The sequence below is a fragment of the Haliotis rubra genome, unplaced genomic scaffold (assembly GCF_003918875.1).
Source record: "Haliotis rubra isolate DU_JTF1 unplaced genomic scaffold, ASM391887v1 Scf359, whole genome shotgun sequence".
In the NCBI taxonomy this organism is placed as follows: domain Eukaryota; kingdom Metazoa; phylum Mollusca; class Gastropoda; order Lepetellida; family Haliotidae; genus Haliotis; species Haliotis rubra.
The window spans coordinates 350,719-370,620 of NW_025767034.1; the positions used below are offsets into that span (position 1 = coordinate 350,719).

Genomic DNA, 19,902 nt, shown 5'->3' on the forward strand with positions numbered 1-19,902 from the left:
AGCTGCTTCACAAGATGTTCCTCCAGTTAAGTGAAATGTTTCACACCTGTTATCAATGGTAAGAGACGTGATAGCTACTCCCTCAGACAGCCATCTCACACGATGGTGTTAACGACTGATGTTGTCAGAGAAGGCCTTTTGTCTCTCATCGTTTGCCCTCAGGTAAGTACAACACTAATCCTTTGGCAAGACAGGAGTTAGAGTGTCTGTCCGTCAATAGTTTTCATTCATACTGATTATTATAATAAAATGTGATCTGCAGGCTTAAGTGGATAGATGCGACATATTTCTAGGGCTGCTCAATATAACCAGTTTACCAGTATTGACCGGTTCAGACATGAAAACGATACGTATTGCGCATACGCTGATCGAAAACGGTATTTGACTTGCAATCGGAAAACGTCGTAACACTCGGAAATCTTCGGATATTTCCTTGTTTCATTTGTGCCATATATTATTCACATGTTTATTTTATCATGATTAAAAGTTGTTATTAAAGCTTAATCAAGCATAGTGACTTTGTTGTGTTTTCGCTCCATAAATCAAGCAGTAACTCGATTATAAGTAGTTTTTTTGTTTAAAAATACTTCATGCAATATATTGCAATACATATCGCAATACATGCTTTCGCATCGCAATATATTGCAATATGAATATTCTCTGCAATACCCACCCCTACATATTTCATAAACAATCCGCCAGAAAATTGAATAGTATGTGTTGTCATGACTGCAGTTAGGCTGATTTATTAGGTTACACATGTCAAAAGGGAAAAAGAAACAAGGAATGAAATCGCTAGGAGGCTAGAAAAAATAAATTACATATTTCTTAAATTTATTAGGAACTGAAGACCAACTTCATGTCTTAGAGATTGTTTGGGCCAATTTTATAAGTATAAATTTGAAGATCAGCTATGGCCTCATCATTTATTATGGTGTCATTAAAAATGTTACATGCATTTGTGAGAGAGTTAAAAGTTTCAGATTATGAGGAAGGGGTTATGGGAGGGCTGCTAGTGGCCTAATATCAGTATCACCAATGAAATAAAACACCAGACGTAGATGAAATGTCTGTAGGTGTTTAAAGCGAGCGAGTTTGGTTTTACACCGCTTTTAGCAATATTCCAGCAACATCACGGCGGGGTAGGTGTTTAAAGCTTGAATGCAGCCATAAAACATATGCTCTTCAAGTGTGAATTCGGCTTTATCATAATTAGTTGTTGGTGGGACTTGTTCAATCTGAACTAGTATCTTGCTACTGTCCACAAAGGTGACTATTTTGACCTTTATTTCCCAATACATTTTCTTTAATGAACCCAATTCAGGGGTTAAATCCAATCACATAAAACAGCAAACATGTGTACTCATTATTTATTATATTCAACTAACTTATTGAGAGAAATGTTCAGAGTTTATATTAATAGTATCTGAAACTGCAGCAGAACTGGTGCATGTTTAGCTTCACATCAAATTATTTAAACACAACCAAATGATTCATTAATATTTTCTAGAATAGTTTTGGTGAAAACCTCAAGTACCAATATCAACGGTTGGGTAGTATATGAGTGAGGGAATGTGGTTTTATGCTGGTAGAAGCAATATTCCAGCAATATCACGGTGGAAGACACCTGAAATGGGCATCACACATTGTACCCATGTAGGGAATCGAACTCAGGTCTTTGCTGTGACAAGCAAACACTTTAACCACTAGACTTAGATAACACCGCCTACCCCAAGGACTCATAGAGTCTCAACAATGCCATACTTGATTCCAATGCTAGAGAGAGCCTGGAAACGAGAAGCATTCATCTTACCCTAAATTAACAAAGTTCAAACACTAACTTGTATTTGTATGAAGAGTCAGACTCTACTGAAGACCACCAGTACGTTAAGACAATTATAAGTTGTCACACTAACAATGCCCATTGTCACAGCTGCCCTCAACTTGCCCCCATATTCAACAACACAACCATTCCGACCTACCTTAATCTTCATGCATAGACTCTTCACGGGGTCGATGAAATCAAGAAACAAGATAAACTATCATCAACACAGGGCAGATAGAGAGTCACTGAAGATCTTTGATATTGTCACAGCTGAAACACAATACTAGCATCATGTTTCCTCCAGCATCTGACCTACATCACCATCATCATCCGACCTACATGCAACATGGACTCCAGGCTATCTACCACAATGTTGCACACATCAAAACGGGTTTATCTGCAGCGCCAAACGCTAGTCACTCGACAAAGAGTTTAAACGGCACAAATCCTCCAAAGAAATCCTCTTCCTTACTGAAAATTATTTCCTGTTTAATAATTATACTTTCCTTAGAAAGTATGTGTACTGTGAATCTTCTCCAGGTTTCTAATGGGGACTACACCTGGTTGTTGGCAGCCAAAGTACGATGAGAGTGAGATATGTATTTGTGCTGTATGTAGTTCAGACTGGCTAGGTTAGTACATAGTACGTACAGGTACAGATATCACCCTGGTCTTGCATGTACAATCACAAGTAATCAGTGGTGTCCTATATCGAGTAATTGGAACATGACATAGTGAAGATGATGTATCCAGTTACAATACAAAGCAATTGTCTCTTTGTGAAATACCCATAAATATTAGTAAAGTTTTTTTCGATAAAACATAAAATTATTTATTGGGATAAATATATGCATTAGTTTTATATTGGTGTCTGGGGACCAGGTATCCAGGGTAATGTCTGGCCAAGGTCGGAAAACTACCATGATTATTTCAGAAAAAGAACATTCTTTTACGCAGAGATGATTTTCACTGGTCTTTCAGCTATTGTTATCATAATGATGATCGTTATAAGATTTATTTTAATGCTTAATACTACTTATTTAATAAGCACTCAGAACTTTGAATTCAAGATTGACAGTTCTAGCTCACACCCATTCAATGTTACTCCCTTGCCCTGTGTACCATGGGAGGTGCCAACATAGTTAGACTGAATAATCCATACTGTTGTGATCGAGGGAGTGAGGTGAGGTGAGGTGAAACCCAACGTCGTGCTTGAGTGTTTCCCCTATGGCGATGTGCATGTTGTGTGGAATACATTAGCCCAGACTTAAGCTGGTTTTATAGTGCTAGCTCACTGACATACCAAGCTGCAGTTAAGCATCCCCACTCAGTCTGTGACCCCGTGACCAGTATACCCATTTATGCTGAGTCAGGCAGGGACCAACAAGTACCATATTTTAACGTCTTTAGGTCTGACGCAGCCGGGGATCGAACCTGCGACCTTCCGCTCTCCGGGCAGAGGCTCTAACCACTACACCACGGAGGCGGTGGATCGAGGGAGTGAGTGATGCCATAATGGAATGAGTAGTTAGGGTGAAATGATGGAAAATGTAATTTAGCAAGTAATGGAATGAGTCATGGTGGGACTGATGGAGAAAGTGGTTTGACGGTGTGAGTGATAATGATTGATGATACGAGTGATGGTTTGAGTGATGAAGAAAGTGATGAAGACTGATGTGATGGTGTAAATTATGAAGAAAGTGATGAAGACTGATGTGATGATGAGAGTGATGGTGTGAATGATGATGATGACAGATGGTGTAACTGATGATGAGACTGATGATGGTGTGAATGATGAAGACTGATGTGATGAGAGTGATGGTGGTGATGATGAGAGTGATGGTGTGAATGATGAAGACAGATGTGTGATGAGAGTGATGGTGTGAATGATGAAGACTGATGTGATGAGAGTGATGGTGTGAATGATGAAGAAAGTGATGAAGACTGATGTGATGATGAGAGTGATGGTGTGAATGATGAAGACAGATGTGATGATGTGATGGCAAGAAAAGTGATGAAGTGTAAGTGATGAAGAATGATGAGAGATGATGGTGTGAATGATGAAGAAAGTGATGAAGACTGTTGTGAAGGTGTAAATGATGAAGAAAGTGATGAAAACTGATGTGACGGTGTAAATGATGAAGTGATGAAAGACTGATGTGACAGTGTAAATGATGAAGAAATTGATGAAGACTGTTGTGATGATGAGAGTGATGGTGTAAATGATGAAAAAAAGGGATGAAGACTGATGTGATGATGTAAATGATGAAGAAAGTGATAAAGACCTATGTGATGGTGTAAATGATGAAGAAAGTGATGAAGACTGATGTGATGATGTAAATGATGAAGAAAGTGATAAAGACTGATGTGATGGTGTAAAATGAAGAAAGTGATAAAGACTGATGTGATGGTGTAAATGATGAAGAAAGTGATGAAGACTGATGTGATGGTGTAAATGATGACGAAAGTGATGACTGATGTGATGGTATAAATGATGAAGAAAGGGTTAAAGACCTATGTGAAGGTGTAAATGATGAAGAAAGTGATGAAGACTGATGTGATGGTGTAAATGATGAAGACAGTGATGAAGACTGATGTGATGGTGTAAATGATGAAGAATGTGATGAAGACTGATGTGATGATGAGAGTGGTGTAGTGAACGATGAACAAAGTGATGAAGACTGATGTGATGAAGAAAGTGATGAAGGGTATGAAGAAAGAGTGATGTGAAAACCGGATGAAGGGTATGAGTGATGAAGAAACTGATGAAGAGAGATGGTGTGAGTGATGAACTTGGGGAAACTTAGGTCAATTAATTTGTCTTTTTTCTGTATATTTCTGCTGGCCTAAATAATCACTGGCATATCTGTGGTAAGGTGAACTCAAAGTCAGATTAAACACATTTCATGCTCCCAATCACCAGTGGATACTGCGTTAGAATTGGTCCTAGCAAATTATGTTTGTTCTAAGGGACGAATAAATAGGATGGTGGTCAGACTCTGTGACATGATGATACAGTGTCATAGTTCACAGAGTGAGTGAGTGAGTGAACAAGTGAGTAAACAAGTGAGAGAATGAGCGGGTAAGCGAGTATTGTTTTAAGCCACCTTTAGCAATATTCCAGCAATATCACGGCAGGAGACGCCAGTAATGGGCTTCACACATTGAGCCCATGTGGGGAATCGAACCCGGTCTTCAGCATGACGAGCAAACACTTTAACCATTGGGCTACCCCACCACCCCTGAGAAGGTATAAAAAAAATGTCAATGTATTATATCAGAAATATTGTTGAGTTCAGTGCTGACCAACAATTTATGATCATCCATCAACATAATTATACAGAAGAAATGTATTAGACACTTTGTGTCAGAAGTTTTACACTTCGGTGACCGTGGGCATAATGCTGACAGATTACTGCTTTGGAGAAAGTAGGATTCAAAGCCGTCACATAAGAGTAAGTGAGTGAGTTTAGTTTTACGTCGCTTTTAGCAATATTCCAGCGATATCACGGAAGGGGACACCACAGATGGGCTTTACACATTGTACCCATGTGTGGAATCGAACACGGGTCTTCGGTGTGACGAGCAAACGCTTTAACCACTATAGCACTGTTTTTGTGGGTTCGAATCCTGGATGGGACTCAACCCAATAAAACACTACAGTTTTAACTGAGAAAGTGTAAACCCAGACATACCATGCTACATAGGACCACTTTCTAAATGGCATTGTGTATTGTTATTAATACTCAACAAATAGGACATACTTGTCACTGACTTCTAGAGTCAATATTAAGAATGACTATCAGATAACAACCTGATCCCCTGACCTATACAGTGTGATATCTTCATGATGAGGACATCAATGGGGTGGAATCACTAGAAAAAATATTGATGAAAATTTATTTCATGTTGTACATTTCTGAACACTGAACACAAATAAATTTCTCCATGAATTGAGAATTTTGTAATTATTTCATGAATGTGTAAAATTGATCTTGTGACATTGTTGTCCTCCCCCTCTGCAGCCTCCCTATTTCTGATAGCAGGTTGTTGACCTACAGCTGATGAGCAAAGATCAGTCTCCTGGTACACATGCAAGAAGCATGAAAGATGCATTACACATATCGTAGCATGATGCTCAGCATGAAACCTTACAGCATGACACTGTAGCATGACATTCAGCAGGAACCTTTAGAGCATGACACTGAAATATGTCGGAATGCCTTAGCATGAAAATGTCTTTAAAATGCTATATTGGTTCTTTACCATAATGCTGTATATTGTGGCATGTAGTATCACTTTTCAGGATGACAGAGAACTGAAGGATGACAATGACATTGGGTAGCATGACACTCTACTTTAGCATGGCAGTGTCTTGTGCAACACTGTGGAGAGTCAATTGTTTGCAGCAATTGGAACTGATTTGGAAATTCATCAATTTTATAATACAAGTGTTAATAGTTCACTCCTAGCAGTTCTGAATTTAAAAACACAATTCATATCACATTTCAAACTTTAACTCATCTTACAAAATTATTATTAGATAAATAGTGTTAACTTGTGGTACAAAACTTTACTATTAAACTTCTAAGTGATTTTCCTCTTCATAAGATGCTATATGCAACGCAAATCAAACAAAATTATGTATATGTTCATAGAACATTGCAGCAGGAAATAATACAAGTAATCACCAATTCAAATCTTATATTTTTTCACAGGGTGCGGATTCACTTTTTGTATATCAGTCATTCAGTTGATCTGACATGTGGCTACAGGTTAGTCAGCATTTAGGTACAAGTCTGTCTAAAAAGTTTGGGTACAGATCTCATGGGTATGGAAAGTCAAGTTCTAATTTCACAGATATATTTAATTAATTAGGCCATTAATATTTATGAATTATTATCAATAATAATGATTATGATATATACATGCATGTGTACAAATATTAGAATGGGTTATGGTTTAATTGTTGTCAAACATGGCATTCAGCAATATTCCAGCTATATGACGAGTCTGTAAATATGAACTCTGGACTAGACATATCAGTGTTTGGCATCATTTAAGCATCAGTCACATAATACAACACCCAAATCATTAAACCTGACAACCTAACACCTATTCAACTTTCTCTTACATAAGCATAAATATAAAGGACCTTACCAGAAACATGGCAACGTTTACAAATCATGACAGAAAAATACACAGCTATAAGGTCAAACTAGACATAATTTCACGCATGTCAATTTGAATTTTGAAAAAAATACATAATTTTTTAAGAAAAGAGTTCTCTTTTATTTTAACACTAAAATATTGCGACAAGTACATCATTTGTTGGGCGTGTCTTGATGCACAATGAACGGTATTCTAAAATGTATGACTCATTTAATATGTCGACTGTTTCAGTAATATTGTTTGACATGCAAACTAATTTTCTGTTAGCATCACAACCGTCGTAAAGTGTAGTTAATATTTACACTGGAGTATTACCATCACTAACGTGACATCCCAAACAGTAGTTTTCCATCCTATTTCACGTGCGGAATAAAACAAATTGAGAGTGGCCTTCCCTTGAATAGTCCTTCCGACAGATGGCGCTCTCTTGAATTTGATTGGTTGACTCTGAAATTTGGACCAATCAGGATCGAGATCGTACTCACGAATTTCAAACGGCCCACGACCCTGAGAAGAAGATTGTTTACAGTGTGCGAGAACTAAAGAGGGGATATTTTTTGGATCTTGAAATTGTTCGCAACATTGCTGGTTAATGTGTGTTGATCTTAAGCAGAGAAGTGTTACCAGAGAGAAACTGCGGATTTTCGACTGCTGTTTCGTCCAAAAATGAACAAGAGGAAAGATCGAATTTTGAGATCAAAGGCAACAATGCCGCTTGATCAGGTGTGTATGGTTTCACTTCGGTGACTATTTTACAGATGCATTGTAATTTTAGCGCTTGAAAACATAATTCCATCGTAAGCATAAGAATTTAAAGAAAATTCGATGTGGGGGTAAGTTTTGATCAACACGCATCCAAGAACCTGACCTAAACAAAACCGCAAACGTTCTCGATATTTTTCAGAGCCGAGGACACAACGAAACGTCCTGTTGAAAACAAGGATAGCAAACTAGAAATAATTCAGATATACTTATTTATAGGTAGGCATCATAATGAAGAAATGATTGCATGATGGTGTACCTTGTACGTGGATTGTTTCAAATCACGAATTAGAAAGTTTGTACTCCTATGAGGCGTCTAGTTTATGGACATTGTTTACAAGGTATCAAACCGTTGAAGTACCCATATCATGCTTACCATATAACTGAACTTAGGGTTTGGGAACCCCAGCATCGCTAATTAATCTGAAAAAGTGCGCCCGGTAAAGTGCAGTACTCCCCCCTAATTGTTTCAGTTTATCTAGGAACAATTATATTGTAATTCTGTGAGTCTGTAGTGCTCAGCGTTCGGCCTTCAGTCTTAACCAGTTTCAACAGTCTAAGGCAAATCGTTTTGCATTTTCTTTCACCCACATTTCGTAGTTATAATGCCAAAGGCATATGACTAGGGATAAGCATAATCATTGATGTTTATGCCCATTAAACGTAGGCGGCTAAAAATTCTGTATTCATTCATCACTATTGTTATGTGGTGAACAATACCTAATTATCCTGGTTGAATATTTTACACAAATCTTCCTTATGCACAACCCTTTTCAGCAAATGAGTGCAATAAAATGTTTCTTCATTGGGAACATTATTATCTGAAGAACAGTTATTCTTATTGTTATGACTTTGTTGAAATTGTAGTTCTTGTATAAAAGCTCAGATGAGACAGATAAAATAAATGATAATTGTTTGACAGGCAATCTACACTGAAAAGTCAGCATGGTCAATAAACAAGAAGTTGTCATCCATCGAGTTGTATGCTTTATTACTGATAAGTGATAAGCAGTCTGTGCTCACATTGATAAAAGATAAAGTATCAACATCAAAGATTGGCGGTTCGATTTGTTCAGCATATGCTCGTGATTCTTGTGTGAAATCTTAAGAACGTCATCTGATAATGCTGTTTTGTTTTCTACTTCAGATTCATCATGACAGCACCAGCAATGCTATGAACATGGGAGTAAAGAGACATGGTGGTCTTCTCATTGACCCCTCACTCAAACGCAGAGCAGCATTTGAAGACATCACAAACGTCAGTACATTCTTGCACATTTTGTACACGTTACAATTTGTAATGTCTGTTAACAGGCCTTGGTAATGGTATTTAAGTGCAAAACATTTGTTTTTAGCAAAAGACACAATACAAGCAACACTTTCATTTTTAAGATAAATTATAAACTTACGTATTAGGCCATTCATATTTTTATATGTGTATCTCCAACCTCAACCAGCTGAAAAAGGAAGGAAAAAACCCCAGAATAAATGATTGCACAAACTGTTTAACATATTTTCTGTAATATTAAAATTAAGATCACTTGGTAATCTTCAAATTCATGTATGTTCATGATGATGTAGATCAACTTGTTTTGCTTGGGAACCAATTGTGTAATATATGTAGACAAAGAAAGTTTAAGGTTACCAGGTTTTTCTATGAGCATGCAAGGGTAAGACTAAGAGTATCATCATCACGCCAGGACATACATTTTCTCAGCTTCATGGAAAATTAAGATAAGGTACCTTATATATTATTTCTCGTAAAAAAAACAACCCACCCTGCTCAGGAAGGAGATGGAGACACTGAAGAGATTATGGACATCCTTATGGATAGGGCAGGTATGCAGTGTTTGATGTTAACATAGTTTTTCCCAATAGTTTTCTCCAATGATATTCGAATCTAGGGGCACCTATTACTTTCCACTTACACATTACAATTTGGTAAGGTATTGTGACAACCTCAATATACCTTTCCCATATCATGCATATTTACCACTGATAAGACTTTCCGGAGAGCGGAAGGTCGCGGGTTCGATCCCCGACCGCGTCATACCAAAAGACGTTAAAATATGGTACTTGTTGGTCCCTGCATGGCACTCGGCATTAATGGGTCGGCTCGGAGTCAGTATAATGTGTCTGAGTGGGGTATTCATGCTTCACTGCGGCATGGTATCTCAGTGGGCTAGCATTATAAAACCAGCTTCAGCCTGGGCTAGTACAAGCAGCCTCACATACACATACACTTACATGCACGTCGTCATATGAGCGACATATTCTCAAGCACGATGTTAAACCCAATTTCACCTTACCTCACTGATAAGACTTTATGACGGGAGGTCAGGTGGTTTGTGTCCTCATCAGAGCATGTCTAATGGCCAGGCCCCGATTTCTCAAAGCAAATGTAAGTCTGAGTTTTGACTTAAGTTAGAATTTTTACTCAAATTTGAGAAAATGCATATCCCAGAATGGAGTGAAATTAACCTCAAACATAGGACAATTTGAGTTTGGTGGATAGATTGCTTACGTTGTTTGGGCTTTCTTATTTTAAACATGCAGTTGAGTTACAAATTCAGCTGTTTCAAATTGTCAAACTCAGTTTGAAATTTGAGTAAAAACTTAAGTTTGTTTTGAGAAATCGGGGCCTGGGCCCACTTGCACAAAGCAATCTAGTGCTAAGACAACCTAAAGTCTAGGTAGACTACATTTGTATTTTAGTTACGATCATCGTAACACTAAGATCGCTTTGTGCAAGTGGGCCCTGACTTTACCATGACCACCCTTCACATATTTTATGGGATCAACGACTGGCACGAGTATTGATTGGGCTAATCTCTTAGAATTATTTCTAGGAACATTTAATTAGAATATTAAAGCTTATCAATTTATTTTTTGGGTGATTATATTTCAGTCTGTGAAAGAGAACCAAGGTTTAAAAGATGGTCAAAAGAAAAAGACAAGTTCCGGTCAGAAAGGGTTGAAACCAAGTCAAGGGAAAGTAGTGGCTGTAGAGAAACCTCGACCCAAACTTCAGCCAACAACTGAAGACAAGGAGAACAGTTCCAGCTCTGAAGAAGAAGTCGTGTTTTTGTCTGAGGAGGTTCTGTCATCACAAGATTTTGCATCACAGAGGTTGGTACTGAACACAATTAGGTAACACTAGGTCTCAATATACAATCAGTCACAAATACCTTTCTGGCAATGGTTGAGAGACTGTATGTAGACGTGTAGAATTTGCAAGTGAAAAACTCAACACATTTGCTTCGAAAACTCAATGGCATAGTTTACCATATTTACTGAGCAAAATTGGTGTAGTTTCTTCAATAAGCATAAATAGATGTAGCGCGCTGTGGTTGTTTTGTATGACAGCACCCTAATCTGTGTACATTTGGGACGTTACATTATCAGAACTATCTTTTCTTTTGTTGGGTCATGTTGTAATGTTACACGGTTTAGGGATCTACGGTACAAGAGTCCCCAGCCTCCTATGATGATAGAGCAGGGTTGGGTAGTGAGACTTGTTCAGACTGTCAAGTTTAGTGTCAATTATTTACACACTGTCAATTGTATTATCAATTATTTATTGGCAATTGTCATTATCAATTATTTACAGACTGACAGGCTCAATTGTATTATCAATTGACTTTACAGACTGTCAATTGTATTATCAATTATTTATTGGCTTTCAGTTGTATTATCATGATTATCAATTATTCACAGACTGTAAAATGTATTGTTAGTTGCTGACAGGCTGTCAGTTGTATTATCAATTATTCTCAGACTGTGACTTCTATTGTTAAATATTACAGATTGTATTATCAATGATGTACAGACAGTGACTTGTCTTAATAGCATGATTAGTTATGTGTGTCTGTGGCTTGTATTATCAATTATTTACAGACCGTCAGTTGTATTATCAGTTATTTACCATGTTTACAGACTGTCACTTGTCTTATCAATATTTACAGACTTTGTATTATCAGTTTTGTACAGACTGACATTATCAATTATTTACAGAGTGTGACATGTCTCATCAAATACTTACTGACTGTCAATTGTATTTTCAATTATTTACAGACTGACTGGTATCATCAGTTATGTACACACTGTGACTTGTCTTATCAACTGTTAAAGACTGCTTCAAACATATCTCAGGCATTGTCACCATGTGTTATATAACTATCAAACTAGGCGTCTGACTGTGTGCTGGCGATTGGGTGCCTGACACTGAGGGTGTGGGTTCGAGTCCCGGAGGGGACTCGGCCCGACAAAGGTGCTAGAATCTGTACTTTACTAAGAAAGTGTAATCCCAAATATAACATGTGTTACATTTGACCACTTTCTAAATGGCATTGTGTATTTAGGAGATAAACATTGTGTGTTGGCCAGTTTCCGGGTGTTGTTGAGTGTTTGAGGCACGGGAATTCATTTGGAACCGTCGGCGTCAGCCGGAGGTTTCAAATGAAATATTCCCATGCTTCAGGTGCTCAGTGGCACCCGGAGGTTGGCCAACACATGATGTTTATCGACATTGTAAACACAAAAGTAAACCAAACGGTCCACACAAAAAACAACCAAAAAACTATCAAACCAGTCCTAAGCGTACAACTATCTTCATTATCTTCTCAAGTGTAAAACATCTGTTGTCAGTTCTGAGTCCAGCTGAAGCAAGCAAACACCAGAGATCCATATCAGAGGAGATTGATGAGCTGGAACTGCTACTGGTAAGACCAACACACAACCAGGATGATCACCAAGCTTATAGGAGTTTCGGATGTCTGTTCCAAATTTGTTTTGAAGTCACAATCCCTTCCAGATGTTTTCACCAGGGATCAATAATCTGTGATTGTTTGTGAGGTTATTCTTGATATTCACAGGTATTTATTGTGTGTGAAAATATGGAAATATATTGATTTGCTTATCTCAAGTGGAGACGACAGCTCAGAGTCCCTTTCTTGTAAATGTAATGATGTCACATTACACGTTTGTGGTATCCTGAAGATTGCGTGACATTGTCTAGAAGTACTTGCATCAGTGTGTTCACAACAGTTCACATTGCTGTGTGTCCATTCACAAACAATAAAAAGAGTCTGGACTGAAACAGCTGGACTGAACTAACCAGTGATAATTTCTAAAGATAATGAATGTTATTGGGTGTTCTACAAAGTCATTGCAGGCTTCACCAGCTGCTCTTTAGGTCTAATCTTCAACAAAATATAGGTTTATTCCAAATCTATCTGCCCGAGGGCACTGAGTTTGGAATCTTCTATGATTATTTGGAATATCTGATAACTGAATCTACAGTAACTATATTGAACATGTATGTCAAATTTATCTAATACATCTGTTCTGAGAACAAACAGTCATTCTTTGACCATTTTTGTGTAGATTTTTCTTTACAAGGGTTTGATGCAGAGAAGTAAATGCCTTTCTCCAGCATACAGTATCACACAGACTTTGTGTTTTGTGTTAAAAGCAGTGTATGCAGCTGTCAATATCACACACTACTTTTACTGCCTCTAAGTCCCAGGCATATATAGCGAGGGACCAAGGTTAATCACAGACTTGTTTTACAGGAGGAAGAGCAGATAGACGATATTGACAAGGAGAACCTTGGAGACCCTGCACAAGCTGCTGTGTATGCTAAGGACATCTTTGAATATTACAAAGAGAGAGAGGTATGCAGCTTAAAAGAGCTTAGTATATTTGTGGGTACCGGTACTTGGTCACCAGCAGTCAAAGCTATTCCTGTTTTTCAACTGAGCAAGAGAAATAAAATGCCTAAGAGCTAGTTCTTATTAACTGCAAACCTGGTGTGGCAAACATTTATTATCCTGATGAAATGTTAAGGACACATCGTTTATATAATTGTCTCATCTTTACTGCCACCCAGGATCTCGATCTACATAACGTTTGGTAGCGTTATGACATTCGTAAGCCTACAACAAACTATAGAGTTATGCTATGTTGTAATCTTATGAATGGTTTGTGGATCGAGACCCAGGGCTCTTCACATAAACAAATGCCTTAACTAAAGCATGTTGGTTGTCGCTGTACCTAAAAAACCTGTTAAGATGTAACAAATGAGGCCACAAAAATATAGGAAGTCTGGGTGATATATTTTTGGCTTTATGGACCGATTCCGTGGTGTAGTGGTTAGAGCGTCCGCCCGGAGAGCGGAAGGTCGCGGGTTCGATCCCCGACCGCATCATACCAAAAGACGTTAAAATATGGTACTTGTTTGTCCCTGCCTGGCGCTCGGCATTAATGGGTACAACAAGGACTGGTTGGCTCGGAGTCAGTATAATATGTCTGAGTGGGGTATTCATGCTTCACTGTGGCATGGTTTTACATAGCTCTTCCGAAACTTGGAGTCCTGAGGACTCAGGGCATATTTTTTTGAGAGTCCATTTCCAAAATTGGGGGTCCATCAATTTGCATTAAATCAATGATAATGAATGCTTCCCGTGTGATAATGATTATGTTAAGATATGTATTAGTTTCAATGTCATTAGAATAATGATTGTAAATAGAATGTTTATATTTTAATATGAGATATCATTACAAACTCAGAAAGTTCTTTCCCAGAAAAAAATTATATTGCATCCACAAGGACGCACAGGATTTTAGTTTGGGGTACTTCACCAAATTTCTGCATCCAATACGCAGGAATCTTGCATCCCGTAAAACCCTGACTGCGGCATGGTATCTCAGTGGGCTAGCACTATCAAACCAGCTTCAGTCTGGGCTAGTACAAGCAGCCGCACATACACATACACACGCATGCACGTCGTCATATGAGCGAAATATTCTCAAGTTTGACGTAAAACCCAAATTCACCTCACCTTACCTTTTGGCTTTATGTCATCATCTGATGATATTTTGTTCAGTGAATATTACTGTAAGTACTTAATGACTCTTTTATCTTTCAGCCCTAGGATCTTGTTGTTAATAAGTCTCTAATATATAAATTTTGACTGTAGTCCGATAACTTGAATGTGTTTCAGGTGAAGTTCAACGTGGACCAGTACATGTCCCGACAGCCACACCTGACTCCCAACATGCGGAGTATCCTGGTGGATTGGCTGGTGGAGGTGCAGGAGAACTTCGAGTTGAACCATGAGACTCTGTACCTTGCCGTCAAGCTGGTCGACACCTACCTGTCACGGAAACAGATCCTCAAGGAAGTGCTGCAGCTGGTTGGGGCTGTGTCACTGTTTGTAGCTTGTAAATTTGATGTGAGTTGGTCAGCTGACATGTTGAAACTTGAAGCTTTTATACTGTGTGGTATATTTTAAACATACACAGACATTGTTCTGGGAACCCTTTTGTTTTCAAGCTTGAAGTTGTTTCTCGGTTTAAAGCATGTTATATTTGCTGACATTGACAGAAGTTCCTGTGATTTTTGTTTTGACATCAAACTACAAAACTACATATTCTTTATCAATGTTACTGCACTGTAACTTTGTAAGATGACATGCTGGTGGTTTATGAAGTAAATAACTGTTGAGGTTTTGTCCCTTGGCTGTGCCAGGATCTGCTGATCACATTATCATCCCGAGAATCAGACTTTGAAGAGAATTTTCTCACATGCTATAGCTGGAATGACAGTTTCAACTTGCTGATGTAGGCATAAAACATTTGTTCAGTTATATATATCAAGAGTATGTTTCATGTGCGCATTGACTTGCAGGAGCGCTGCCCTCCTCTGATTGAGGACTTTCTGTACATCTGTGACGATGCCTACACTCGCCAGGAGTTTATTCAGATGGAGATGAACATCCTTCGCATTGTTGGCTTCGACCTTGGAATGCCCCTATCCTACAGATTCCTCAGGAGATATGCAAAGGTTGGATAGCTGTGCAGCAAATCACCAGTCATACATTTTATGAAATACACAATTTTAATTTCAAAATATTAAATTACTGCATATGGCTCCTGTTTTAATCATTGGTATTTGCTGTGGGTGGCAAAATTGTAGTATTGGGAAGGGTCTGTAGATGTTGGGTTCAGATCCAAATTGCCTCATTTATGATCTGTGGTTTGTTGTATCAGGGCGTGGATTTAAGCGTTTGCACTGGTGCAGCCTGAAACTGCAAAATGCAACCTCAAGTTATACCAACTCGCATCCAGTGCATGATAATATTTTGATGTTCAGGAATCAAACAAGACTTCAGCTGGAAAACAGAATGATGAGGAACTTGCTTTGAGCAGCGGCTCTGATGTCTATATGGGCACTGATTGAGTGCTCATGTCATGAACTCTTAAAATGAACTTATTGGATTCAGAATAATATTGTTAAATGTTCTAAATCATCAGGGGCGGTGGGGTAGCCTAGTGGTTAAAGCGTTGGCTCGTCACGCCTAAGACCCGGGTTCGAATCCCCACATGGGTACAATGTGTGAAGCCCATTTCTGGTGTCCCCCGCCGTGATGTTGCTGGAATATTGCTAAAAGCGGCGTAAAACCAAACTCAGTCAGTAAATCATCAATACAAAACCTCTTGCTCTAAACATAGTAATATACTGAGCAGCAGATGCAATCTTCCATTGTCTATTGCAACAACTTTGAACAAGGCTTGGATTTTTTTTTTATTAAATGATCATTGTAAATTAATGGGATCTTTGAAATTTTCTCCTATGATTTATTAATTCAGACTGTACAAAGAGTATAAGGCAGTTTGTGATGCCTATCTATGGTGATGTATTCCAGTGTGCTCGCGCTGCGATGGAGACATTGACTCTTGCTCGTTACATTCTGGAGATGTCCCTCATGGAGTACAGTCTGCTGTCGGTGAAGGAGTCCAAGCTGGGTGCAGCCACTCTCTACCTCGCTCTCTGCATGAAGAAGGAAGGAACATGGGTAACAAGCAACTCATATTATGTGTGACAAATATACAAATTTAAAAATATGTCAATAGATAAGAGAAACTGACTGAATAATTTATGGTAGAATATCCCTTGTTTTATCAATGAAATTAAAATATATGATTCAGGGTTGTTATTCACTTGAAAAGAAAAGGACTTAATTGTTGAATTTTCAGACTCGGACCATGGTTCACTTCACCGGCTACGAGGTGACCGAGCTGAGAGACCTCAGCAGACAGTTGAACACTGTGATCAAGTCACCTCCAAACAAACAGCTCACAACCATCAGGTCCAAGTATGCACACAAGTGAGTACCATTTGTACAGATGCACATGATGACAAAGCAGTTATCTCGACTGTTCTATGTTCATGTAGAGACGACTATTTCATAATTTCTGGTGGTCTCATCCTTGCCACATGTGGCAAGCTTCACCTGGCCCTGATTTCCAAACTAAGTCTGACTTTTTACTCAAATTTGAGAAAACGCAGGAAAATGCATTTCCGGGAATAAACTGACATCAATATTAAACTCAAACTTAGTAGACAATTTGAGTTTGGTGGATAGATTACTAAGTTGTTTGGGCTTTTTTTATTTAAAAAATGCAGTGGAGTTAAAAATTCAGCTGTTTCAAATTGTCAAACTCAGTTTGAACTTTGAGTAAAAACTTAAGATTGTTTCGAGAAATCGGGGCCTGATTTCTGATAATTTTACTTATGCCATTATCATGATCAGGATCATTAAACCCATTATAGTGGGGGATTTCAATGTTTGATAGAAGAAAAGCAATCGTTGATGCTGTACACTTTAGGTGTGTTGTCTACCAGAATCAGACTTTCAGGTTTCTGTGACAAGCAACTGTCCACTTCTGAACTCCATGAATCAGGCAGCAAAACATATTTGCACGCTCCAAGACTGGCTTAGGTTATTTACGTCCATTCGCTGTTTGCATGCATATTAGACAGCTTACTTTGAATCTGGTAAAAATCAGCGGAATGCACATACCCTTGTCACAAAAGATGTAACATCAACCTTGTCGAAATAAATCTCAGCTGTGCCAATACCATACCTGTGCTCAAGTGTTTCACCAAAATAGTAAATATCTGCATCAGTTCCAGTTTTCCTCTACTCGACTAACATGCAAGACCAATGAAGTCAAGATTCAGTAATTATCTGAATATAGATTTTATATTTATCTTATCAGATTGTTTTGTTTTACAGCTTTCCCTTACATTTCTAGTCCCAAAATATAAATGAAGTATACTGACATGACCTTTTTGGATATAAGATATTTTGTCCTTCTGGAACTCTGTGACCTACAAAATCCTGGATTCCATTCCACAAAACAATTTTAGCACTTTGATTATCAAAAGTGTCTGTGAAATTATGGGAGTTGTCATCATGTCGACCCGTGATGGTCCGGGTTAGAATATTGATCTTCAGTAACCCATGCTTGTCGCAAGAGGCGACTGACAGGATCTGGTGGTCAGGCACACTGACTTGGTTGACACATGTCATTGGTTCCCAATTGCGCAGATCGATGCTCATGCTGTTGATCACTGGATTGTCTGGTCCAGACTCAATTATTTACAGACCGCCGCCATATAGCTGGAATATTGCTGAGTGCGGTGTAAAACTAAACTCACTCACTCACTCATTCATGTTGTCAGACAACCAATTAATATATGAGATGTAATATTGCTTCATTCCAGAAACTCAATGTTTACAAATTCTTCCAATGCTGTAATCTTTATTGCAGAGTTTTCTACGAAGTTGCTAAGACTACCACAATAGACAACAACGACTTATAGTCTGATGTGGAAGGTGTTTCATCGCTGGCAGCATGTGTTATGTAGTACAGCAAGTGTCAATCATGAACACTGTCCTCTGTGCTTCGTACACACGTCCTAGTGGCCACATTGAAATTGACAATGATATCGCCAGTTGACGGCCCCCCAAAGTGTTGTGATGGCAGCTGATGGAGGTACACAGACAAGGACACTCAGCCGAGCACTACAGTTTCGCATCATGTTTACCCATGTCGATTACAACTAGTTATTATTGAATGGCTGAATATGTTTTATATATGCATTGTTAAATATTTATTGTTTTTGACGGTACCTTAAGAAGATCAAAATTGCAATAATAATTTATAGGAAATTAGGACCCATGTGAAAAGTTTAAATAATTGATTAGATATGAAGTATTTCAAATATATCTTACAAATTTAGCATTTACGTTGATGGGTCAAAAATGAAAGCATAAAATTTGGGCATTAACTTTTCAGTTCAGAGCTAAAAGTAATTCCATTTTGTATAAAAGTAGAGTTTAGGTAATGACAGATCTAACTTGTATGGAGACATAATGTGTACATAATATGTCTATCAAAATTAAGCATGATATGTTGGACAGATTGGGATTATGAAGAATACCTCAGATTTTCTACCAAGCAGGGGCACAGTGTTGTATAGTACACTTGCTACCTCCCTGCTGATAGGGTTTTTACAGAAGTATCGTCATGCTTTCTTAGATATTTTTATCCTATTTTAGGTTCACTATGTTAAAGCAGCAGGAGATTATGCTTCACCACACCGTTACAAGATAGAAGTATTATGGAATGGTATATGCTTATAAAACCCAACAATGATGAAATGAGGACATTTAAAGTTGTCATATCAAATTAAAAGCATGCCTCTGAAGTAAAAGATCATTAATATCTTTAATGAGTCCTTGCAGTTACGCTACATGGGATCCTGATAGTAATCTGTCAATGAATAGAATCACGATATATGCAACTCACCACAAAATTCCTGTATTCAAATTCAGCCTATCGGGTAACTTTTTACCCTGTTGTGTGCTACATGACGTGTGTTTGTGACTGTCTTTTCATTCATCTTTCTTCCTCTTCTCTCTCTCTCAGTCTGTGCTGTCTTGTCTCAAATGCTCTATAGGAAGTCTACTGGACAGGTTCACTGAATCTTTGCTATAGTAGAAATATACTTATCAAATTGGCAATTTCATTACCGTCAGATCTTTACTCTGATGCAATACCTCTCCAAATATAAGTCCAAATCATTTTAAAACCCACAGCCCCGATTTCTCTGAACAAACTTAAGTTTTTTCTCAAATTTCAAACTGAGTTTGACAATTTGAAACAGCTGAATTTTTAACTCAACTGCATTTTTTAACTAAAAAAGCCCAAACAACTTAAGTAATCTATCCACCAAACTCAAATTGTCTGCTAAGTTTGAGTTTAATATTGATTTCAGTTTATTCTGGGAA

The 19,902-nt window shown here is 38.1% G+C and overlaps 1 protein-coding gene across 1 annotated transcript; it reads left to right on the forward strand.

Moving 5' to 3' along the window:
• Positions 1-7,485: 7,485 nt before the first annotated feature.
• Positions 7,486-19,818, forward strand: LOC124285325 (G2/mitotic-specific cyclin-B3-like). Its single transcript, XM_046721533.1, is given in 11 exon segments — positions 7,486-7,720; positions 8,907-9,017; positions 10,668-10,821; positions 10,823-10,888; positions 12,407-12,480; positions 13,333-13,434; positions 14,764-14,994; positions 15,450-15,605; positions 16,468-16,617; positions 16,799-16,929; positions 18,380-19,818. Coding segments are annotated over 11 exon segments (1,242 nt in total). The 5' UTR covers positions 7,486-7,705; the 3' UTR covers positions 18,432-19,818.
• Positions 19,819-19,902: the final 84 nt, after the last annotated feature.